Source organism: Coregonus clupeaformis, chromosome 5, assembly GCF_020615455.1.
Source record: "Coregonus clupeaformis isolate EN_2021a chromosome 5, ASM2061545v1, whole genome shotgun sequence".
NCBI classification, from domain to species: domain Eukaryota; kingdom Metazoa; phylum Chordata; class Actinopteri; order Salmoniformes; family Salmonidae; genus Coregonus; species Coregonus clupeaformis.
The window spans coordinates 17477730-17504135 of record NC_059196.1 but is presented as its reverse complement, the minus strand read 5'-3'; the positions used below and the strand labels follow the sequence as shown (position 1 = coordinate 17504135).

The window sequence follows — 26406 nt, the reverse complement described above, 5'->3', positions numbered from 1 at the left end:
GAGGGGGTGGGGGCTCTCACCACAGTGTACATTGTGCCTGGTCATCACAGAAGATTCTGTGCAAATTTGGGCAGAGAGGAGGGAATGGAGCCTGGCTGCTGCCACACCCAGCCTTCCTCCTCTCCTCCATGGCCACGGCACTGTGAGAGCTGGTAGTGTTTCCATGTGAACAGAGCACTGAAGAGAAATTGACGTGTGTAAGCATTATCATTCAGTTTCACACATCCTCATTGGCAGCAACATGCAGGTGTCTCTGCCAGAACAGGGAATTGGCGTAGGTAATTTAGACTGGAGCTTGGTTTATATATTGATCTTTACCAACACCCTCTTTAATAGAAAAGCTATTCAACAGGACCACCGCCCCAGTGTAACACGGGAATTGAAAAAGCAAAAGAATGGGAATTGTCTGTTGACAGATTGGATGTATTCAATCATTCATACAGGGAAGGAGCCATGTGTAGGGTGGGGTTGTAGCTCTCGCCGGTGCAAGGCTGCATGCCGGTTGCCTGTGGAGGAGAGAGGGGGAGGGAGAAGAGAGGGATAGGTTCATCACAGAGAGAGAAGGAGGGGGTGTCAGCGTGAAGAGAGGGAGGGGAAGGGAAGGAGGGGTTTTAAAGGGTGGGCTTGTAGTCATTGTTAGCCAGCAAGTCAGAGAGAGGCGCGACCAGACAGACAGTGAGTGTGTGTGCAAATTGTGATGAGTAAAAGCATTAGGCGACTCAGCTGTTGATACAGCCAGTGAGCGTGTGCGAGAGCGAGGGAGTGAGAGAGAAGTGTAAGGCAAAAAGGAAGGAACGAAGGGAAAAGAGAAAGGATACTACAAGTATGCTGTGCTGCATAAGAAGAACAAAACCGGTAACTGCTTTCTTTACAGATTCTCTCATTCACATCTGTCATTTTCAAAATGTGTCTAAATTGGTCAACATTTGGACTAATTACTTCAGTAACTGATCTGAGGATATGCTTGTCTCATTGTCTTGTCTTCTTGGCTCACTGGGACTTCAGTGATGTCTCGGATGAAAAACGGACACGCCTTGTTAATATAATTATGTTTGAATGAGTGTAGTAGCCACAATGCTGCCAGACCTCACATTGTAATAGCAGTAAGATAAGCCTGTAACATGATGCTGAGGTCTTTTATACTATTATCGATCCACTACTTTAAACACTGAAAGATGTATTGATAGACACTTGATGCACCTGTTTGATGCCTTCTGTGATTGCCTTGACTGCTTTGTACTGTAATGAGGGGATACATGAAGACTGGGGATACCGTCTCCATTGAGCACAATACTTTCTTATTACCTTAAGGCTGCTCTTAATTGATGTACTAATTGCTGCTAAAAAAGTATATTTCGGTGTTATCTCTAAGAAACAGGAGGATAGAGAGGCATGTTTGCTGAGGAAAAAGGGTGGGGTAAGGAACCACTGACTAAGACTCAAGTCCTCTGGCCACGGTGTCTCCAGGGACTACAATAGGAATAAATTAGGATCTTAAAGGGATTAGCACGGTTCTGGGGTTAAAAGTGTCTACACATGTTTATGGGTGCATAGTTGTGAAAAAACAGATGAATACATGACAGAGAGATCCTTTCTCAGAAAAGGAAGGTGTTGTGAATCTACGGGTGGGTCTTGGAGATGTACAGTATGAGATAATACCTTGCTGTAAGTAGCTATCAGAAGGGCTTTTTTATTAGCACAGAGCTATCTATCTACAGAAGCAATCTAGAGTGATCGGGATTTTATCGGCTTCATAAAGCACTGGATTCCATCAACATCTGATTGCTGCTTAAATGTCAGCATGTATGAGTCATTTTAGCTCAGCCAGACTGCACATTGCACTGAAGTGGGTGAAGCATCCCTCTTACTCTCTCTCTCACTTTAATACTGCATTAAACCCTATCTCCACACAATGCTGCGATCTGAATCGTACACTACGCTCACCACAGGGAAAACCACCTCCCATGCAGCATCCAGCCCTTAGACTCTGCTTTCTGCTTTTGAGGAATGGATAATGAATGAATGAATGAAGTCTCGGTATTTAGAAGGATGAACAGAAAGCATGTAAATGGTGCAACAAGAGAGATTGCTCTCAGCATGCTGTTAAAAGCACAGAGAGCTACACACCCATGTAGCAGCCTCAGTAGCAGCAACCGGCTTTTTCAACGGAGCCACCAGCCCTCGCTGTCAGACCAGCTGTGATTGTGGAGCCTTTGTTCAAACGAGAGAGAGAGCAGACTAATGTAATTAAACGAGGGTGGCTATTATGGCTGGATATTATCTGGTTGCAAACATCATTCTTGGGGCCATCGAAAACATGTACAACGCTGCTAATCAATTCACCGTCCTGGGAATAAGGCGTGTGTCTGAGAGGCATGGGGCTGTGCGGATAGGTGAATCTATTCTCCTCCACCTGAACCCCCCCTCTCTCTCCTGCAGGAGGAGGGAGAGGAGAGGAGACAGCTGGATGAAAGGGTGTGGTGCTGTGCGAGTGGGTAGTAGCAGCTCAGGGGGAATGGGGGAGATTCAGCTGCAGACTGCAACACTGCCTGCTTGCTCTCTAGTCTTTCTCATTCCCATCCACTAGAAAACCAGACATATTTATATCAATATGGGATTCATTCAAGGATATACATTTACTTGACACACTGCGACAGACGCAATATATTTCTTGGCAGACTTATTTTTTACCTTCTCCCTGTCTGGTTTCAGTGGTCATGTGTATGTTACACTGTGAGAGCCAAGCTATCTTTTTAATAAGGGCAATATAGCAATATTAGCCTACCTCATTTGCATACCTAGGTATTTCTGTCCTTGCATCAGCATGCTGCGTTCACCTATGTAGAGGAGCTAGGGAGCGTCTGCTTGAGTGAATAAGAATAGAAAGAGGATACATACCGGCTGTGTGCATTTGTGCAAGCAGCGGTCTCCTTCCCCTCCTGTGGCAAAGTCCCTAATGGTTTCCAAACTGAGACAGCGGTCTGATGTGGGGGATGGTGGCTGGCTACCGTTGAAAGATCCATCCATAAACTCACTGTGGGGTGTGGTTCACACGGGGTTGCCCACCCAAGGACAGTGGCTGGGGCCCGAGATATACAGTTGTCTTTCAGATACTGTAGCCTGGCTTTTATTGGTGATGTATCATCTACAGGCAATCAGCTATCTAAAAGGGCAAATGCAACTAGTGTTCTTGGGAGACAGTTTTGAGATATGTTCATTTTATGAATGGAAAGATCATGCACTGAGTGACATAAAGGAATCAGACTGTTGTTTAAATACAGTTGTCTGAAGCTGTCTCAGGAGTCTGGATGTCAATTGACATGACAATTATTTTTAACATCAATTGATTATTCAATTATTTTTAGATCTTCAATGATTAAGGTTTAAAAGGGATATAGGCTTGTAGGAAAATAACATTGTAACTGTCTATATATAACTCTCCCCAGACATCTGGTTGTAAGACATTTCCTAATGTCAGATTACATCAGTTTGATATGGCTCTCAAAATGATGTTCTGTACATTGGTTAACGACGGACATTAACATGCAAATATATTGCCTTGGACATTCTACCATTCATATTAGGTCTGAATCATGAGTCTGGGAAGCCGCCGTCTAACATGGCAGGTAGACTTTACAAATTCACTGTTTTGTGGGTTGAACGGACAATATCAATTGGTTAACATTGATTGTGGTAAAATTGTTGTAAAGTCAATGTAATGAGTTCTATTCTCCTATTCTCAATACATTTACCCGACCGAACAAACAAAAAACCCACCTAAAATCCCCAAATGGACAATGAAATATCTTCCCTTAATACCAAAATGATGTCATCTCTCATATTCCCAAAACAGTTTACAATTTAAGTTTAGCAGAGCGACTTACAGTAGTGAGTGCATGAATTTTCCATACTGGTCCACTGTGAAAATTGAACCCACAACCCTGGTGTTGCAAGCACCATGCTCTACCAACTGAGCCACATGGGACCCCAAAAATATTTTGGGTATCTTAGATTGTTCTGGGAATTCAAAATGGTTGTCATTTTTAGGAGCTGCTCTTATCCAGAGCAACTAGGGTCAAGCGTCTTGCTCAAGGGCACATTGACAGATTGTTCACCTAGTCAGCTCAGGGATTCAAACCAGCAACCTTTCGGTTACTGGCCCAACGCTGTAGGCCGTCATTGTAAATAAGAATTTGTTCTTAACTGACTTGCCTAGTTAAATAAAGGTTAAAAAAAAGAAACAAAAAAGAAACGCTCTTAACCTCTATGCTACCTGTCGCCCTTCTCAATTGCCATAAGTCATTCTTACGGTGACTCACAACTCCAGTAAGTAATTCTTTTTGAGTAAGTGCTTAGACCAAAATTTGGCAACTGTGAGCACCTATGAGATCATGCATATTAAATATACCATTACGGCTGTGAGGGTGTGCCAGACACACTATATTCACCTCCTACTCTAACAGTCTATCAAATCTCACTACTCCATTAGCACATCAGTTCACTAAATTATTCCAAAATAATACATTGTCATGGCTTTAAAAACATTATATATTTATTGGTAGCAGGTGATTAAGACATCTTTCTCCTCCTAAATGTGCCACACACACACACACATACACACACACACACACACACACACACACTGACACACTGACCCTGAACAAACGCCCTGACCGATGTAAGAGCCAGCCCCTCCCTGCTACCCTGATTAGTAACCTGATTTATGGTTTCCTATTGGCTGCTTCCCCAAGGGGTCAGGTGTAATGTCAATCATAGTGACATATAGTCTTTCATAGCCTAAACCAGTAGTTTTCAACCTTTTTTGGTTACTGTACCACCAACAGAATTTTGCTCTACCCTGAGTACACCTGAAGTACCCACTCATGTGCATTTTAACAGTAAGCCTATGGTCTCATGAGTCTTCTCAAGTACCCTCTGTGGATAGTCCAAGTACCCCCACGGGTCCTAGTACCCCTGGTTGGGAATCACTGGCCTAAAAGAGCAGACAGGGCACTGAGTGATGAGTTACATGTAGCACTCTGGTTGTCAAGGTAACATTTGATCGTTCGACGGGAGGATGGCTCTGCATCTTGACGAGGTAGCAACCAAAGATGGATCCACAAAGCAGCTTTCAGTAATCTAGTAATTAAACAACGATGCACGCCATTTTGAATAACATAGTAATAATAGCATAATTGATGTTATTATGACTATGTTATTGAAGGTGGCGTTCAACATAATGATAGTAACCGATTACAGTATCTAAAAACATAGCAAAACAAATACTAAGTGGAACATTAGATTAATCATCAAAACGTAACTGGTCCACATGCAGCACTCTTTGGTTTATTATGCAACGAGACCAAAATTGTAACATATTTGTAACAAGAAGCAAGAACCCCTCATGAAAACATCACATTGGGTAATATAGTGAAAGACAGAGCATGTAACACTCTTAGCTACATAATGGATTTAGAATCATAGTCTCTTTGATTTGGTTTAGGCCACACTGCCTGTTATGTTTGCTTTACATTGGTTCACTATTATTTTCAGATTAACATAATTTGTCTGTGTGAGATAAATGCATAATTCAAATCAATACAATCTGTTTATTTATTTATTCATTTTGAATATATTGATCATTTTTTGCTTTGTCAATTTCAACATCATTGTTTGTTTTTCCTTATTTCACTTCATTTCTTTTTCATTAGATTTATAAGAACCATAACACTGCCCTCTATTTGATGGACCACTCCAACTATGGATCCCGATATCAAAGGTAACAGCTTGGCGCTCTGTACAGGCTCCAAAACCTTTCCCACTCATATTCCTAATATTTTCCTAAACTCTGCTCCAGCCATGGCCACTAACTTCTTACACCCCAAACCTGAACAACCCTGCTCAGATCCACATCCCACTCTCACCGCCTGCTCGGACTGTACCTTCTTCTGCCTTGAGCTATCCACCTTTATTCTACCTTAATTTCCCTTCATTCTACTTATAACCTAGTTTCTATTGTGGGTGGTGGGTATGTTGGTGGGATGTGTTATTGGAGATGCCTTTTGGAAGCGTTCTTATTCAGAACCATTGGGATTGTATGTGAATAACATCCAATGCCGTTCACCACAGTGGAATGCTATCTGTTCATCTGCCACAATAAGAGAAGCTATTGGTTGGATGTTGATAGAAAAGGGCTTCACAAAATAGTTACTGTCACTCATTATTTGGCAGGCCCATTGAGTATGGTCCTCTGATACCACTTCATTGGAGACCTTTCCCATTCAGCCATAAGGATGGGAGGCAACAGAAGGGTACCTGTTTGGTTCTTTGAAGAGGCAATTGAAAGTCTTGTTAGTTAGATAACAATAATATTGCTTCATTTTAGGGCAGACACAAAATGTAAATAGTAAGCCCTTGGTGGTTTGTTGTCCTCTAATATGCTCATCACTTCTTGACATCCTGTCTCTTTCCCAAGGTTGAGAAGAATGAAGAGGCTGACCAGGAAATCAAGCAGGATGAGAAGAAACCAGAGGACAAAGCCCACAAGGCGGCCACCAAAATCCAGGCCAGCTTCCGTGGACACATACTCCGGAAAAAAATGAAAGATGGAGAGGAGGATGAGGAGGCCAGTCCAGCTGTCCCAGAGGAGGAGGCGAAGGAGGCGGCAGACGGAGAGGAGGAGAAGAAGGAGGACGTCCCCCCTGCGACTGAGCAGGGTGCCGAGGAAAAAGCCCCCACTGAGATTAAAGAGGAGGAGACGAGCCAAGCCAAAAGCCCCACCTCAGAAAAGCCAGCAAACTCTCCTGCCCCTGTCGCCACCTCGCCTGTGGCAGCAGCAGCCTCTCCCACTGTGGCGCCTTCAGAGCCTCCCAAAGAGGAGGCCAAGGCAGAGCCCAGCGACACCAAGGAGAAGCCCAAAGAGGTGGACAGCAATGAGGCTCCGGTTTCTGCCCAAAACCCCTCCACTGATTGTGCTGAAAAGAGTGTGGAGGGTGGTGCTGCCCAGGAGGAGTCCAAACAAGCCGACGTGCCTGCTGCTACTGTCAGTGAGACGGCTGATAAGGAGGAGCCTCACCAAACACAAGACAAAAAAGGTAGGCCTTATTGTAACTCAGCCTCTGAGATGCCCATCCATGTAGATGAGCTTAGAAAAAAGCTACACAAACAACACAAGCCAAAAAGGCTACACAATAGCTTGAATAATACATTCATTATTAATAATAAAATTGTCTGTGAGCCAAATTTACAAAATGGCATAACGTCAAGCTGTTACTCATAATCTCTTTACATCTTTGATTGGTTCTATTAGCTTAGACTAAAAAGTATGAGAGAAAAGGGCAAATGCTCAGTAGGTTATCTTGTTCCAGTCCAGGAACTCCCATGAGACAGCTCTATGATGTAGCCTACCTAATGGAATATGTGCAGAATCCTCTACAGGAGGATCAATGGCGAGGTCCTAAATGGCACCCTATTCCCTACGTAGTGCACTGCTTTTGACCAGAGACCTATGGGCCCTGGTCAAAGGTAGTGCACTTTATAGGGTACAAGATGCCATTTGGGACAGAAGCTTAGACAGGACTGGGAGAAACTAGGTCATAGGGGCTGCACTGTCTGCAGGTTGTCATAGTTACACATACTTGGCTACTGGTGTAGACCCGGGATACCTGGCCATGGTTTTCAGACTTACCGAATGATAAATTACTTAAACTGGTGAATGATAAATTACTTAAACTGGTCAATTAAGTTGGAAACCAGCAGACCGTGAAGACATGCATGACCTGGAATGGCTAACCATCATATGAAGCACTGCAAAAATGTAGGTCATAAAGACCAATGTACAGGATATAGTACAAATGGAATTCAATATTTGAGTGGAGTTCAGGTGGGCCTTCGAGCTTCAGCAAACAAAGAAAAGGAGGGGTGCTCAACAATAATGACAAAAACTACATATTTTTGTATTCAATATGAAGCAGTGGAGGTGTTTATATTATCTGTCTGGTATATCCAGGGTCTATACACAATGAAACACAAGACGGTGTTGTTGGAAGACCTTTCGCATAAATATTATTGATGGAGACTTTCATGATGAGTTAATGAATGACTGAATCAACTTTATTGATCCCCAGAGAGAGAAATCGGGATAAATAATAAATTAGCTCATCTTCTAGGATGGGTTGAAATGTCAATATTTTCACAGTGATTGCATGGTTACCACTCCCTTACCTGAAACCTGCCCATTGATTGCCCGTAGAATACTAAGTGCTGTGTGAGTCATCTATCATGAGTCACATACACGCAAGTCTAGCTCCATCTCTGATTCCCAGAGGATGACCAGCAAAGATGATGTCATGCTGATGATTAAAGTCAATGCAGTCATGATGACATCATTACCTCCAAGAAATGTGGACAATAGCTTTGATGGGAAACAACCCTGTGAGACCCATTGTTGCAAAAATGAGTTTTCTAAATTGCGTCCTGTACAGGTCCTAAACAAAGCAATTATACCAAACACTACAAAGTGCATATCCTTAGACCCAGATGTACTGCATCTCTTAGTAGTATTTGTTGTGTGTTGGTATGACTATTGTGGCATCAGTAGCCTCCGAAACATTAGAAAACTGTCCACTCGTCTGAGACCACACTGGTCCCCTACACAAGCATATGTTGTAGGCCATCCATGCAAGTACATGACTTGAAATATTTTTCCTGTCTTCTCTAAGATGTAGTGATTATGTAGAAAAAAACATATCAAGAAAAAAATATTTCGAGCTAGAGGTAGTTTTGTAAGTGATGCAAAAATGCAACATATATATATATACAGTGGGGAAAAAAAGTATTTAGTCAGCCACCAATTGTGCAAGTTCACCCACTTAAAAAGATGAGAGAGGCCTGTAATTTTCATCATAGGTACACGTCAACTATGACAGACAAATTGAGAAAATAAAATCCAGAAAATCACATTGTAGGATTTTTTATGAATTTATTTGCAAATGATGGTGGAAAATAAGTATTTGGTCACCTACAAACAAGCAAGATTTCTGGCTCTCACAGACCTGTAACTTCTTCTTTAAGAGGCTCCTCTGTCCTCACTCGTTACCTGTATTAATGGCAACTGTTTGAACTTGTTATCAGTATAAAGACACCTGTCCACAACCTCAAACAGTCACACTCAAAACTCCACTAGGGCCAAGACCAAAGACCTGTCATAGGACACCAGAAACAAAATTGTAGACCTGCACCAGGCTGGGAAGACTGAATCTGCAATAGGTAAGCAGCTTGGTTTGAAGAAATCAACTGTGGGAGCAATTATTAGGAAATGGAAGACATACAAGACCACTGATAATCTCCCTCGATCTGGGGGCTCCACGCAAGATCTCACCCGTGGGGTCAAAATGATCACAAGAACGGTGAGCAAAAATCCCAGAACCACACGGGGGGACCTAGTGAATGACCTGCAGAGAGCCGGGACCAAAGTAACAAAGCCTACCATCAGTTACACACTACGCCGCCAGGGACTCAAATCCTGCAGTGCCAGACGTGTCCCCCTGCTTAAGCCAGTACATGTCCAGGCCCATCTGAAGTTTGCTAGAGTGCATTTGGATGATCCAGAAGAGGATTGGGAGAATGTCATATGGTCAGATGAAACCAAAATAGAACCTTTTGGTAAAAACTCAACTTGTCGTGTTTGGAGGACAAAGAATGCTGAGTTGCATCCAAAGAACACCATACCTATTGTGAAGGCATGGGGGGTGGAAACATCATGCTTTGGGGCTGTTTTTCTGCAAAGGGACCAGGACGACTGATCCGTGTAAAGGAAAGAATGAATGGGGCCATGTATCGTGAGATTTTGAGTGAAAACCTCCTTCCATCAGCAAGGGCATTGAAGATGAAACGTGGCTGGGTCTTTCAGCATGACAATGATCCCAAACACACCGCCCGGGCAACGAAGGAGTGGCTTCGTAAGAAGCATTTCAAGGTCCTGGAGTGGCCTAGCCAGTCTTCAGATCTCAACCCCATAGAAAATCTTTGGAGGGAGTTGAAAGTCCGTGTTGCCCAGCGACAGCCCCAAAACATCACTGCTCTAGAGGAGATCTGCATGGAGGAATGGGCCAAAATACCCAGCAACAGTGTGTGAAAACCTTGTGAAGACTTTTGACCTGTGTCATTGCCAACAAAGGGTATTTAACAAAGTATTGAGAAACTTTTTGTTATTGACCAAATACTTATTTTCCACCATAATTTGCAAATAAATTCATTAAAAAAATCCTACAATGTGATTTTCTGGATTTTTTTTCTCATTTTGTCTGTCATAGTTGACGTGTATCTATGATGAAAATTACAGGCCTCTCTCATCTTTTTTAAGTGGGAGAACTTGCACAATTGGTGGCTGACTAAATACTTTTTTTTCCCCACTGTATATATTAAAAGAATACTGCCATTTTATGATAAAGAAGTAAGATAGATTATCTCTCCAAAATAACCCAGAAAGGACAACCAAATATGTTATCCATACATATAAAAAAAAAAAAAAAATAAAATTATTCTGTTTGAATTGGTCAAGTCGATCAATTTGCCTATTTCAGACAAAATATGACTTCATTTCAAATGTATATACCATTAGACAATATTTTAAATCACATGTAAATGTTTGATCCATTTTGATGTGATTTTAATATAATTTCAGTTTTCTTACCACACATTTTTGCTACCATTGAAGCCCAGTGTTGCATTTTTGCAATGTTTTCAGAATGTCTTTATTCAAACTTGAAATTCCAAAAACAGATTATTTTCATAATCAGAGGCCTATTCCAAGTATTTCTGAAGGGTAAAAACAAATCTGATTTGGATCTATGCTTAGGTCTCACAGGGTTAAAATTTGACTTTATAGTACAATTGCAATAAAATAGTACAATTGCTCAAATAAATCGTAGGTATAAATGTAGGCCAGCTGTACCAAAAAGTAGATTTCTTAAGATTTAGTCTTGGACTCGAGAATCCCACCTAGCAGGTTCTGAGAGGAATGAACTGTTGCTATATACAGTGGGGGAAAAAAGTATTTAGTCAGCCACCAATTGTGCAAGTTCTCCCACTTAAAAAGATGAGAGAGGCCTGTAATTTTCATCATAGGTACACGTCAACTATGACAGACAAAATGAGAAAAAATCCAGAAAATCACATTGTAGGATTTTTTATGAATTTATTTGCAAATTATGGTGGAAAGTTTCTCAATACTTTGTTATATACCCTTTGTTGGCAATGACACAGGTCAAACGTTTTCTGTAAGTCTTCACAAGGTTTTCACACACTGTTGCTGGTATTTTGGCCCATTCCTCCATGCAGATCTCCTCTAGAGCAGTGATGTTTTGGGGCTGTCGCTGGGCAACACAGACTTTCAACTCCCTACAAAGATTTTCTATGGGGTTGAGATCTGGAGACTGGCTAGGCCACTCCAGGACCTTGAAATGCTTCTTACGAAGCCACTCCTTCGTTGCCCGGGCGGTGTGTTTGGGATCATTGTCATGCTGAAAGACCCAGCCACGTTTCATCTTCAATGCCCTTGCTGATGGAAGGAGGTTTTCACTCAAAATCTCACGATACATGGCCCCATTCATTCTTTCCTTTACACGGATCAGTCGTCCTGGTCCCTTTGCAGAAAAACAGCCCCAAAGCATGATGTTTCCACCCCCATGCTTCACAGTAGGTATGGTGTTCTTTGGATGCAACTCAGCATTCTTTGTCCTCCAAACACGACGAGTTGAGTTTTTACCAAAAAGTTATATTTTGGTTTCATCTGACCATATGATATTCTCCCAATCCTCTTCTGGATCATCCAAATGCACTCTAGCAAACTTCAGACGGGCCTGGACATGTACTGGCTTAAGCAGGGGGACACGTCTGGCACTGCAGTATTTGAGTCCCTGGCGGCGTAGTGTGTTACTGATGGTAGGCTTTGTTACTTTGGTCCCAGCTCTCTGCAGGTCATTCACTAGGTCCCCCCGTGTGGTTCTGGGATTTTTGCTCACCGTTCTTGTGATCATTTTGACCCCACGGGGTGAGATCTTGCGTGGAGCCCCAGATCGAGGGAGATTATCAGTGGTCTTGTATGTCTTCCATCTTCCATTTCTCGCTCCCACAGTTGATTTCTTCAAACCAAGCTGCTTACCTATTGCAGATTCAGTCTTCCCAGCCTGGTGCAGGTCTACTATTTTGTTTCTGGTGTCCTTTGACAGCTCCTTGGTCTTGGCCATAGTGGAGTTTGGAGTGTGACTGTTTGAGGTTGTGGACAGGTGTCTTTTATACTGATAACAAGTTCAAACAGGTGCCATTAATACAGGTAACGAGTGGAGGACAGAGGAGCCTCTTAAAGAAGAAGTTACAGGTCTGTGAGAGCCAGAAATCTTGCTTGTTTGTAGGTGACCAAATACTTATTTTCCACCATAATTTGCAAATAAATTCATTAAAAATCGTACAATGTGATTTTCTTGATTTTTTCTCCTCAATTTGTCTGTCATAGTTGACGTGTACCTATGATGAAAATTACAGGCCTCTCTCATCTTTTTAAGTGGGAGAACTTGCACAATTGGTGGCTGACTAAATACTTTTTTCCCCCACTGTATGTCTCTGCCCAAAAAAAGTCATAGGCCTTTTTGTAAGCATGTTAAGTAATAAGTGAAGTATAACAATGTGACAGCCACAGGCATATACAGACAGCTCTTTATAATGGGTCTCTGTAGAGAGGGGTCTAAGTAGCCTTTTTATTACTGTATGTCACACAGTCCACTGAGAATAAACCGGTCTCCACCTCACCGCTTACATTACTTACATATGTAGGCCTGATCTTACAAATACACATTTTGTTACTGAAAAACTGAATATTTTCACACGCAAAATGCTCTCTCTCTCTCTCTCTCTCTCTCTCTCTCTCTCTCTCTCTCTCTCTCTCTCTCTCTCTCTCTCTCTCTCTCTCTCGGTCTCTCTCTCTCTCTCTCTCTCTGCCTCTCTCTGCCTCTCTCTCTCTCTCTCTCTCTCTCTCTCTCTCTCTCTCTCTCTCTCTCTCTCTCTCTCTCTCTCTCTCTCTCGCTCTCGCTCTCTCCTCCCAATTTCTTCTTTCAGATGCTGCAGATGAATCCCAACCAGCTGAGGCCCCAGCAGAGGCAGACCAGGAGGAGTCCAAGGAGGAACAAGAGAACGTTTAACATAGAGAAACAAATTACTATGATTACAAGTCAATTTAAAGGGTGACTCTTCTACTTCTGAATGTGAAGACAGTCCATTTTTATTTGTTTGTCATTTTTTGTGTGGCAATGATTTTCTTATGTTGGGGGAGTTTCCAAGATGCGTTTTTTGGTTCAAGCTATAAGTGGTATGATTTGGGTATGTTTTGTATATTACATGATTGAATCGATGGTTGGATGTATCCACGTTTTGAACTGAGTTTTAAAACCCTACAAAGCAGGACAGGACATTTTCATATTCTGCTTGAGTTGATCAAGCTTGATTTACGTTCTTTGAATAATTGGTCCTTCTCCTTCCTCACTTATTAAATGAAGAAGTCTGAGGTGATTTTCACAACTTTACGGAAAACGATGAATACTATGACATAAATGTTGTTGGCCCCACAACTAAAATCCCCCTTCCAAATTACATGATTAGCATGAACCATCTAACTTGCATGGGAACTCTTCCACTAAGAGGACCTTCGCAGTCACAATACAAAAAAAACGTGGCTTCTTTTTGATGTCCTTGGTGTTGTTATGACAGTTTGATATGAATTGGAATTACTCTTGCACTGATGTTAAAAAGAAAATCAAACAAACAAAACAAAAAAACGTTTCCTATGTTCCAGTGAGTGCAATGTCCAGTTTGAATCTAAGGAGTTAAATTGTGAAAAAAAAATTAAATAATGGTTTCAATGTCTGTTTTCAAAATAAAGCAATGTGCCAATTACCATCCTAAGTTGTGGAATATATTTCAAACAAAATATTTGCTAATGAAGGCTAATGATAAGCCACTTTCACATTAAGCCTGAATTAGAGTATAGTAGTATTATTATTAATGAAATCTAGAGACATCTAGTGGAGCGTAGTAGCACATGCAGGTTAGGGCTTGGGGCTCGATTCAATCCGTATCGCTGAAGTTCAGCACTATAGCACGATTGAAATTTAAAGGTAATTTCCGATTGAGCCGACCAATGCAGCGTTTACCGTGAATGCAGTTTGCTAACTTGGGAACATTGGCTTTACATTTCTATTGCGCTGTATGGCAGCTCTTCAGCGCTACATATTGAATCGAATCCCTGGCATGAAACAATACCCAGCTATTAGCTTATTAGTAACAAATGCTATACTTTTGGGTCTTGATTCAATCCGTATTGCCGAGATTCAGTGCTATAGCGCACTTGAAATGTAAAGGTTATTTCCGATTGAGCCGACATATGGCGCGGTTACAGTGAATGCAGTCTCCGTTAATGCAGGAACATTGCCTTTAAATGTCAATCGAACTACAACGCAGATCTTCAGCACTACGGATTGAATCGAGCCCAAATGACTTGATAGTAAAAACATACTGGTGGTTCGCTCACAGTTTTTAAAAAGCTAGATACGTTATAGATACACCCATTCTTCCATACTCCCAGTATTTGGCACAAACACTTCCAGTTGGTCAGGTCTGTGTTGGAGGATCAGCTAGTGTTTCATAATCACCAGATATATTTCTCATGAACTGCTAAGGCTGGACTGGTGCATGTGCTGTCCATTGTTATGGTCAATTCCACAAATTCAATTATAATTAAATTATCTTGCCCTGTAAATTCCAATTTAATTTCATTCAAATTCTAGGTCAGTCTTTGAATTCAGAGATAATTAAATTCCTCTGAATTAGAATGTTAGGTAAATTCCCCAAAAATATTATCCCCCAAAATTCCAAAGATTCCAGTTCCCTCTGGCTTTCAGGCTGATTATATCAATGTTCAGACAGCCTAGCTATACTGGAATACAGGTTGAAATGATAATTTTTTTTTTTAATAGTATGTACAATGTAAAAAACACCATTAACGTTTACATATACAACTATTGAATTCTAATTCAATACAATTCCAAAGATCAAATGTTTTTACAATTCATATTAAAAAAGTCCAAACAATGTAATTCCAATTCAATTCCAAAATTTGAAGATTTTTCAAATTAGAATTTAATCCAACGTAAATTCTCCACTTCATGAGTTAATTCAATAATTAAATTGGAATTTCAAATTCAGTTGGAATTGACCCCAACCTAGCACTACATTTTAAAGCTACTTTGCCCCTTAGGGCCACCGTACTTACCCCCTCCCCCCTACTGAGTCATCTGATGCCAGAGAATGTATTTCCCTTGATTCTTTATCTCAATGGGGCCTCCTGGTTTAAAGGTTAGATAAAAACGCTACAAGGCTCATAGCAAATTAATTGACTCCATCCATTTCAGGAGTTCATCAGCGTCCATAGCAATGGCCCTTTCTTTCTATAAAGGCTATCATTTCAGTCAGACAATGCAAATGACTTTACCTACTGGCAAGAGTTCTCCTTCCAGGGATCACACTGTTCAGATAGCTTTGTCAGTGTCATTTCCAATGTCCAGAGTTAACTGGCTAGAAATTGTCCAAAACAGATTTATAGTTTGTCAAACACTCCAGAAATATATAGTATAGGACACAAATCTCCCAATGAGAATTAACAATACGTATATTATTTTATTTGCATGTTACATGGTGATAAACACAATTGTACCAGAAGATACTGTGTTTTAAGCGTTCGCCAAAAAGATCACTCATTGACATCTCAATCCACATTCAAATACAGAACACTGAACTTTATTTTGTGTCGAAAATCTTTCTTGTATACCTTTACATACCATTTTTAGAAATAATTTGCAATAACTTTACCATAAATCAAAGGAAATAGAAAACGGGACATTGCTGTGTAATGATTGTATAATGGTCTAGGAATTCATTATTGTGACAAAGGGAAGTACAAATGTGACATTCCTCTGTGTCCTACAGTGGTATAATCAACAAAGTGAACTTAGGGATAGACTCAACTTAAATATATTCTAAAAACATTTTATATACAGGTGAGATAAATCATAAGATGGTGGGTTACACATGTAACCATAGCTTGGTGGGATGGATAAACTAGTGGCCAACGTAAATGACTGGTAATTCATGCCGCATGTATCTCTTTCAATGGCTTCAAACAAGCCAAAGTAACTCAACAGGGTGAGCACACACACAAGCCAATTTTATACAGCGAATGGGATGCAATGTTTATTATTAGTAAGAATCTAGGTAGACATATCAGTCCCCTTCAGTTCCCCAGGTCTCAGTCATAAGGGATCAGGGGCTGTATGCATAGGCATAGGCTGGGTACAGTGCAGTCAGGTGAGACCCCTCCTCTTGGGAAAGACTTCAGCTAAACGTCTGATGGCTCACTGGCTGAGGAGACTGTCAATCACTGCAAGACCGGCCCACTGCTTTCCCCAGTGCGTTAGCTTTGACAGGCAGACAGATACAGTACTGTACTATAGTCCACATGCCTTCCCATTCTGACACGTAAAAACACTTCCCATCAAATTATAATACTTACCCCTTTATTGGAGTGAACAGACAGATTATTCATTTCTTAATCAGATTGTTTTGTTAATAAACTATCGTCCAGAGGCAGGATGTACAGTAGGCCTAGCGTTCATTGTTTTATGGGTAATTGAAAATACAGAGATGACACAGATATATTCTCAGTATAGCACTAAGGCTAACATACAGCAAGTCTGTTTTTTACAAAGAAGTGTGACTGCTTAGATGGACAACTACCTTACAGTCATGGTTCCAAAGCAGTATGAATACAGTGGAGGTTTTTAATGATGATGAGATTTCAGAGAGCATTACTTACATTACAGGTTTGTTTTGTGAACACTGACTTGACAGATAGCGGTAGACAATGTCATCATGAGACCTATCTGTTTTGTTTGCCTCAGTTCATTTTGGCATTCAGCTCATGGTCACTCTCCATGAGCTTTCATTCTAGAAACCAAATACATCTATGTACCCAACTCAAAGACAAACTAAAACAATCTTATAATTGGAAAGGTACAATAAATGCACAAACTTGACCTTATTAAACCCTTTTAAAAACATTGTTTTCTAGTGGTCTTTACTTGCATGGTGCAAAGTGCTGCTGCCATGGAATACTACAAGTTAATTATCAACAAATTACAGACTTATTTAGAAACATGGACATATTAAATGTGTCTTTATATATAAGGACATTGGATTCAAGTATATACACCATTAAGGGAAATGATTTAAATAAATCCATAAATTATGAATTTCCATATCTCATTATGAAAACACACATACTTGTAAAACATAAAAGAAAAGCACATCATTCATTGGTGTCATACATTTCTATCCAAATTCCAGCAGTATAACTGTGGTAGCTCAACATTTATTGGAGAAAGTTGACAACATAAAAGCTAATATGGCAGGCCATTTCTGAAGCTAAATACAGTTTGCCATAGAGAAACTGAACAGTATATAGTTGGTTTGTAATCATACAAGCAACATATACTGCAACAATAATGACTATTTCTATCATATAGAGAAATACTTTTTAAAAAGTATATACAGTAACGCATCAATATTACGTTTTGTTTGATGTAGGTCCTGAAAGTAGGTCTTATTTTTTGACATAAAGATGAATACACATTTCAAGCGTTTCTATGAGGGTTTGCACTGAGTAGTTCGCCAAAGCATACCTCATGCTAGTCCACAGTTATTGTGCATCCTCATCCTTTGATGTGTCCAAAAATGTGGCAGTTAATATAGAGACAACTAGCCATGTATCTAATGTAGCTGAGGCTATTTGCGCCCGGTTATTATCACTTTACTATTGAAATTAAGTATACCAAATATAACATTGCATGTTCTACTGTTTTTCTGTAATGTTGACTGGAGTATGTTGGCTTTGACATAATGTGTATTATAAATACTTTCAAATCTATTGTTTTGTTTTATATTTTTAAAATTTCAGTTTTTGGACAGATATTGGCGTATTATTGTTTGATAATGCACTGGTTACAATGACCTTTTAGTCTAACAATACAGTCAAATGCCATTAGGAAAGGAACAGTAACTTGAATGTCTCAGTGCTTCTCACAGATATCCATGATTGTTGTACTTGACCTGAAATCCCTGCCATTTGGGAGTTTAGACTTATGTTTTCATGGGGACAAAATACAATGAACCACACCCAATCCTCCCAACCGAAACAAGAGCAATGACAGCAGAAAAGCAAGACTTCAGCATGTTAAAATGGCAATAACTGTTTCATAGAAAAAGCAGTGTTTGTTCCATTTTTTCCATTTCATTTTTTTTTGTTACTAAAACTTATTAATAAGCCCATTCTATCTTCTTATTATCTAGTTTGGTGCATCGAAGCACATCAGGATTTTTGTTACATTAACCAAACAGTCTCAATGTAATAACTGGGTAGGTAATAACAATGGTAGGTTGGTGGTGTTATTAACACTTGAAGAAAAGGCAGGTGATGGAGGCCAGGAGGAGCCACAGTGACTGGGATAGGCAGGCGGAGCCGTTGATGTTTCGACCCGTCCCAGGTCCTGGAGAGAGAGGGAGGGAGGGGGACAGAGGAAGAGAGGTTAAAGACTAACATATTCGTTTTGTTGATGTTTCATTCAATATATGTCACTTCTATGTGATGTAATAATGTGTAAATGTATAATTGTTATGCCTGTCTGAGTCCCTGTCTGAGTATCGGTACTGTTGCTATGACTCTACAGGAATTCATTTGTGTGCAGTGAGTGACATCTGGTGGTCAGACCATGTAATACAGCTTTTTCTAGTCCCACATCTAATAGAATGGGCCTAGAATTCGTAACATTGTCTAATGTGTCTAATTTCAGAGACATTTAATTAAGAGATTTTGGGGGATTGTATATTATTCCAAAGTCACTTACTATAGAGGAAGAGACTAGCATTTTGGATCCCGAGTCTGTTGGTTGCAACACATGTGTAGTTGCCATAGTCCTCCTCTGTAACGTTGGAGATCATCAGGACAGTTGTGGTCCCTACAATCTGGATGCTGATTCCCTGGGCGTTGGATAGCCTGGACAAGACGGTACATCACGTTAGGCATTATAATACAATATGCATAAGACTCAGGACATCTGATTTGTCTGCGACTTTTGTCTTTAGAATACATAGAGTACAGTACTAGTCAGATCGATTCAAAGACAAATTAATGCGAAAATCAATATTCACACAGTTCCTCGCATACATTTACATACAAATAATGAACTATGATAACATCGGTTTGCCTTATCATAGAGTCTATTGACACTGAGTACACACAACATGACATAGACTGACCAGGTGAATCCAGGTGAAAGCTTTGATCCCTTATTGATGTCACTTGTTAAATCCATTTCAATCAGTGTAGATGAAGGGGAGGAGACAGGTTAAAGAAGGACTTTTAAGCCTTGAGACAATTGAGACATGGATTGTGTATGTATGCCATTCAGAGGGTGAATGGGCAAAACAAAATATTTAAGTGCCTTTGAACGGGGTGTGGTGGTAGGGGTCAGGTGTACCGGTTTGTGTCAAGAACTGCAACACTGCTGGGTTCATCACACTGAACAGTTTCCTGTGTGTATCAAGGACATCCAGCCAACAAGAAGCAACTGTGGGAAGCATTGGAGTCAACATGGGCCAGCATCCCTGTGGAACGCTTTCGACACCTTGTAGAGTCCATGCCCCGACGAATTGAGGCTAAGGGCAAAAGGGGGAGGGGCAACTCAATATTGGGAAGGTGTTCATAATGTTTGGTATAGTCAGTATATAATAGATTGTAGAGACACACTTAAGGTAATGTATGAAGGGCTTCAAACTGATCCAACCTTTAACATTCTAATGTGCTAGGATAGCTGAGACTGACTTAAGGGGGCAGTGGGTTTGGTTTTGTGCTGACACACGGTAGTATAAAACATTTGCATAAAAAGGAAAGCCAGTGCACATCATGAGACAGCATAATCTGGTGGCGGGGAAGCAGAAAGTTGAGAAAGTGCTGAGATCCTCCTAGTGGGACACCTTGGGTTGAGCATGGAGGGACTTCAAAACTTTAGTGGGATCGTTCACACCACCAGTGATGATAAGGCCAATGAAGACATGTGGCTCATGTCATGGAAAATGGCATTAGACTGAAATATCAAACCTGGGCCAGGTGACTCCCTAGATACTAAAGGCACTATGGGATTTCAGAGCACATGCATGCTGTTAGATGATTGGGTTTGGTTCTAACAGCACAGCTTGGTATGGTTACATAAGACAGAAAGTTAGTTGAGGCAAAAACGAAAGGAGGGAGGGTAGATAGTTGTTCGGGGTGGACAGGGTGGGCATATAATGCAAACGTCTAGCAACACAAAGGTTACATGTTCGATTCTCATCACGGACAACTTTAGCAACTTTGCAATTACTTACTACTTTTTAGCTACTTTGCAACTACTTAGCATGTTAACTAACCCTTCCTCTAACCCTTTAACCTAACTCCTAACCTTAACCCTAACTTTAAACTCTAAGCCTAACACCTAGCCTAGCTAACATTAGCCACCTAGCTAACGTTAGCCACCTAGCTAACGTTAGCCACAACAAATTGGAATTCGTAACATATCATACTAAATGGAGGAAGACAGATTTACATTTACAATGTTACATCTACCCCCAAGTCCAGGTTGAGCAGTAGGGAATACAACATATCCTGCTATGGTCAGGTCATAAGCAACTGTGTGAAGTCTGAAGCATCCAGTGAATGGATCCAAATAATACCTAGTTCATTGCACCATCATCTTCCACTGGCAGATGGCAGCACATGTCTTTTAAATTACATATTATCTTTAAGAAGCCACAGCCATTCTTTAACAGAAGGACATATTTGATTCCAGCATTGAAAGGGGGAAAAGGGTACAGAGAGGGTGACTGGTTTGAACGGGAATGTGTCAAACAATCAGGCAGACACATCTCATTCTTCGTCTCTCCAGTTTGCATGTGGGTGCATCTAAAGTAGGCTATTATAGGAAACGGTGAGTGACAGAAGTAGGATGTCTACAGGCTGTTGATAAAGGAAATCAACAAGACATGTCGAGCTTTGTAGGTGGCAGGGAAAATGAAAAATGTTCTCAAGAGGTTGTGACAGCAACTCATGTTGATGGGGAGAAACAAAAACGCTTCCCCATATTCAACATTGTTGGAATATCAGGCTCTGAACAGCACAGGAGCCTGAACAAGAACCAACGTATTGTAACTAGCCTGGTTAAACCCGACTGATCTCTACACTCACCATTGTTTCAGTTCACAATGAGTGAGCGCAGTGTCCAGTCAGGGTTAACCAGGCTATACTGTACCACCCTCCTCTTCCCCGAAGACTTTCATGCGGCATAGTTCAGGGCAGGTGCCAAGACGAGGAATGTAATCATAAACTAGAGAGACTAATAGAGGCGCAGGAGGTTCCAGATCAAAGGACCAAGCAGCAGCAACTGTAATGAGCCTCAGAATCCCCAGTAGAGGATTAGGAGGAGTGGGTCAGGCTTGGGAAATGCTAATTGCTAAACTATCAATAAGCACTACAGGATTCCTATACATCAGATGCCACTGGGAGATTGTGTGGAGATCTCAGTGGTAAAGTAGTTCAAATGTAACAGCAGTCGTGGGCAGTCATGACAAGGTCAGTGTTGGTAAGGTTAAAGGAAATTACAGGAAACAAGTTGGGGAACAAGCCTCTTGCAATGTGGAAGTAAATATGCTTGATAAGGTACATTAAGTTCATTGTTAAAGGCAAGACATAAAATCAACTGGCCAAGCATGATTTGATATTATGGTATTGTATTACATTAAGCAAGTATTTGAAGGAGATAAAGTAATAACATGCTACATCATGCAGAGGTAAGGAAGGGAACTTAAAGGAATATTAGAGTTTGAATTGAAAGTTTGGCAGATGTTTTCTGACCTCAAAGGCAGTCTAATGTCAACACAAGTCCACATCCCATGCCATTGGCTGTGTAGATCTAGCTATATTAGTCAACCCCAAATGAAAAGATAAGCACAGCAAATCTGGAAATGATATGGTGCTTATCCTTTCCATTCATTTTGGATTGTGGCATATCGCTGGATCCACAAAAACAGATGGCCTGAGATGTGGATTTTTCTCAAGAAATAACCAAGCCAGGAGTTCAGGGGAACAAAACAACTACAGTAAGATTGTAATCCAGAATGTTCCATGGTTCCTTGAGATGTGTAAAGGTTGTGGGCTCCGCCCGTTCACTCCCAGGCCACACCCATAGTCACTTCCTGGTTTGAGTGGGTGTGTCAGGAAGCCATCTTGACTGTGATGTTGTGGTCAGAAATGTTTGTAACCAAGAAACTCTTCGTAGTTTAAAAGACTAGTTTTTTCAACTCCATACAAGTGAGAACATTCACAAAGACTTGTTTAAGGGATATTGTATTGATTTTCAAAAAAAATATCCTCTGTGGAGTATTGCTTCTGGAACATTTGGAAGGCTTGGTTATTTAGATTTTTGGATTGTGGTTTGATTCTGTATGCCAGCTGATTCATTAGTGAATATACATAATTCTTTACTAGCCAAAACAATTTGACAAGAAGGTATACTCTCCCTTCTAATCGAAATGTTTCCCATTCATGTACAGTAATGTTAGCGCCTTACAGTTAATTCACAAACCTATATGTTAAGAGCCCCGATGCTCTGTCTAAAGGTTAATAATCCTTGTGATGCAGTTTTGGAAACCTTGAACACAACTTAATTATCATCGAAAAACAATTTTACAAATACAAAAGATACACTTACGCGGAGGTGTTTTGCGTTGCATATTTACCTGAACTACGACACTTCCGGAGCTTATGGAAACCCAGGAGGGAACACAAAACATTTTTTGTCTCGAAGCTGTTACACAAAAACCTTTGTCGAAATCTGTGATAAAACAGCTAACAGTAAGTCACTGGTGTAACACAGTTTCTCTGGGCCCCCTGCAATGTAGCCATTATAATAATTGAATGTGTCAGCCAGACAGCCACTAACAAAGTAGACAACCGATCGCTGTCCATGGTGCTGAAATTGCAACATGTCTATGCGGCTGCATGCCTATCGAATCGATGATAGGCTTTCTATGGTGCCAGGGCATAGCTTTGCTTTAGCTAATGGATAAATGTTTATTGGTAGGCCTATTTGGTCATCATTTTCTCAGATTAAGCCTAATATTTCACGATGCTATACACGTTGTCGCAATGCTGCCATTTTTTGACTGCTGGCTGGTTGGTGGCAATTATGTAATTGCATTTTCAGTAATTAAAGTTGGAAATTCAAACATTGCAGATTGTCAAATAAATGTTTAATACAACAGAATACCAATCACCTACCAATTGACTTTTTTGAATATACAGCTGTATATAGGCTACCTGAACCTGCATGAACTGAGCCGTCCTCACTCTCTCTCCCAGCTTGGATAGAAAAGTTGTTGTGTGTAAAATCAGTCTATTAATGCCAAATAATACATTAGGTCCACCCTCAAAACACTAGGTTACTAGGGATTGTTTCATTATGCAGTGTACTATCTATAGCTGCAATTTAGGTGCTATTTATAAAAAATTACACATAAAATAACAATGAGGAAAAATGTTGTTGGTTTGAGGATAAATTCAGCCACTATCTATTGTTGAATTCAGCGGGTTTTGTCTGGCTAATAGCCTACACAAATGATGCCTAAATCAAATTAAATCCAACTTGAGAGAATCCCCTGGTCTCCTGAAGTCCTCCTTTTTTGTGTGCAAATGTTTTCACCACGGCCTGTAGGTCTAGGTTGCGGGCCCGACTGTTCTATCATGAGTATTGCCACCCCAGATAGTTTTTCCTGAGACATTGTACATTATACACTGAGTGTACAAAACATAAAGAACACCTTCCTAATATTGAGCAGGTGTTCATAATGTTTTGTACACTCAGTGTATGTCCATTGCACTGCACACAATTTAAACTAAGTCTTGAATGATGCATGCCAAGATATACCAGAGATAAGGGACTATTGATATTGCAACCACACAACTCAAACGACGGTTCACCAGTATGAACGAAAATCGTTTATTTTTGTTCAAAGCCCTCAAGAACGGTTGTCTGCTAAATATGATAACCTGTTTGCATCTGCCAATTTGTATCCAGACAACCTGTCCCCAGAGCTTCCTATATACAGTGGGGGAAAAAAGTATTTAGTCAGCCACCAATTGTGCAAGTTCTCCCACTTAAAAAGATGAGAGAGGCCTGTAATTTTCATCATAGGTACACGTCAACTATCACAGACAAATAGAGAAAAAAAAAATCCAGAAAATCACCTTGTAGGATTTTTTATGAATTTATTTGCAAATTATGGTGGAAAATAAGTATTTGGTCACCTACAAACAAGCAAGATTTCTGGCTCTCACAGACCTGTAACTTCTTCTTTAAGAGGCTCCTCTGTCCTCCACTTGTTACCTGTATTAATGGCACCTGTTTGAACTTGTTATCAGTATAAAAGACACCTGTCCACAACCTCAAACAGTCACACTCCAAACTCCACTATGGCCAAGACCAAAGAGCTGTCAAAGGACACCAGAAACAAAATTGTAGACCTGCACCAGGCTGGGAAGACTGAATCTGCAATAGGTAAGCAGCTTGGTTTGAAGAAATCAACTGTGGGAGCAATTATTAGGAAATGGAAGACATACAAGACCACTGATAATCTCCCTCGATCTGGGGCTCCACGCAAGATCTCACCCCGTGGGGTCAAAATTATCACAAGGTGAGTAAAAATCCCAGAACCACATGGGGGGACCTAGTGAATGACCTGCAGAGAGCTGGGACCAAAGTAACAAAGCCTACCATCAGTAACACACTACGCCGCCAGGGACTCAAATCCTGCAGTGCCAGACGTGTCCCCCTGCTTAAGCCAGTACATGTCCAGGCCCGTCTGAAGTTTGCTAGAGTGCATTTGGATGATCCAGAAGAGGATTGGGAGAATGTCATATGGTCAGATGAAACCAAAATAGAACTTTTTGGTAAAAACTCAACTCGTCGTGTTTGGAGGACCAAGAATGCTGAGTTGCATCCAAAGAACACCATACCAACTGTGAAGCATGGGGGTGGAAACATCATGCTTTGGGGCTGTTTTTCTGCAAAGGGACCAGGACGACTGATCCGTGTAAAGGAAAGAATGAATGGGGTCATGTATCGTGAGATTTTGAGTGAAAACCTCCTTCCATCAGCAAGAAGATGAAACGTGGCTGGGTCTTTCAGCATGACAATGATCCCAAACACACCGCCCGGGCAACGAAGGAGTGGCTTCGTAAGAAGCATTTCAAGGTCCTGGAGTGGCCTAGCCAGTCTCCAGATCTCAACCCCATAGAAAATCTTTGGAGGGAGTTGAAAGTCCGTGTTGCCCAGCAACAGCCCCAAAACATCACTGCTCTAGAGGAGATCTGCATGGAGGAATGGGCCAAAATACCAGCAACAGTGTGTGAAAACCTTGTGAAGACTTACAGAAAACGTTTGACCTGTGTCATTGCCAACAAAGGGTATATAACAAAGTATTGAGAAACTTTTGTTATTGACCAAATACTTATTTTCCACCATAATTTGCAAATAAATTCATAAAAAATCCTACAATGTGATTTTCTGGAAAAAAAAATCTCATTTTGTCTGTCATAGTTGACGTGTACCTATGATGAAAATTACAGGCCTCTCTCATCTTTTTAAGTGGGAGAACTTGCAGAATTGGTGGCTGACTAAATACTTTTTTTCCCCACTGTAGTTAATCTCTTTCCGTAAGGTGTTGAGGCCGGGAATTAAGGCGAATGAGAGGCTCAATTAAGGATGTTGCAGAACTGCTGTATTTGAAGCACCACTCCCTTCTGCCCAGTTTCCCTGATGTTGCTACGGCAATCAAGCTATTTTTAACCATCCCTTTAACTGTCGCTTCTGCGGAGAGATCGTTTCCTAAACTAAAACTCATAATGAACTACCTAAGAAGCATTAGGCTCTCGGTCTGATATCCGCTTTTGAACACCTGAGTAAGCTCCACTCATTGCACTGGCGCTGTCGTAGCCTTGACCACGCCATTTGTTTGCTGATATCCTCATTATACTTTCAATCAGTTTAATTTGTTCTTTTTCAAGACCTGGGCACTTTTTCAGTGACATTCCTGAAAGCCAAGAAACAAAGACTTAGCTTCCTAGTACATATGGAAATTAAAAAGGTTTATGAATGAATTACATTTTGGAGGTTTAATGTCAAAATTATTTTTTACATAAAATTAAACCAGTGT

At 40.8% G+C, this 26406-nt stretch overlaps 2 protein-coding genes across 5 annotated transcripts in view; one reads left to right on the top strand and one right to left on the bottom strand.

The window, feature by feature from the left end:
• Positions 1 to 620: 620 nt before the first annotated feature.
• LOC121563564 (neuromodulin-like) lies at positions 621 to 13956 on the top strand. Its single transcript, XM_041875423.2, has 3 exons — positions 621 to 855; positions 6476 to 7094; positions 13114 to 13956. Exons 1-3 carry the CDS (start codon positions 826 to 828, stop codon positions 13194 to 13196), a joined length of 732 nt encoding a protein of 243 aa, XP_041731357.1. The 5' UTR covers positions 621 to 825; the 3' UTR covers positions 13197 to 13956.
• A 1744-nt stretch (positions 13957 to 15700) lies between these two features.
• The window catches only part of LOC121563519 (limbic system-associated membrane protein), a 1168857-nt gene continuing 1158151 nt past the window's right edge, over positions 15701 to 26406 (bottom strand). For all 4 annotated transcript variants that reach the window (XM_041875420.2, XM_041875421.2, XM_041875419.2 and 1 more), the window contains 2 exons: positions 19008 to 19156; positions 15701 to 18650 (listed from right to left, as the gene is read on the bottom strand). In XM_041875420.2, the coding sequence (XP_041731354.1) occupies positions 18553 to 18650; positions 19008 to 19156 (247 nt within the window). In that variant the 3' untranslated portion in view covers positions 15701 to 18552. The remainder of the gene's footprint in view (positions 18651 to 19007; positions 19157 to 26406) is intronic.

Excerpts from the sequence above, each read along its gene's own strand:
- LOC121563564 (XM_041875423.2), top strand. The coding sequence starts at position 826 with ATGCTGTGCTGCATAAGAAGAACAAAACCG. Across the intron at positions 856-6,475 it reads GCATAAGAAGAACAAAACCG|GTTGAGAAGAATGAAGAGGC; the intron begins GTAACTGCTTTC and ends CTCTTTCCCAAG. Across the intron at positions 7,095-13,113 it reads CCAAACACAAGACAAAAAAG|ATGCTGCAGATGAATCCCAA; the intron begins GTAGGCCTTATT and ends TTCTTCTTTCAG.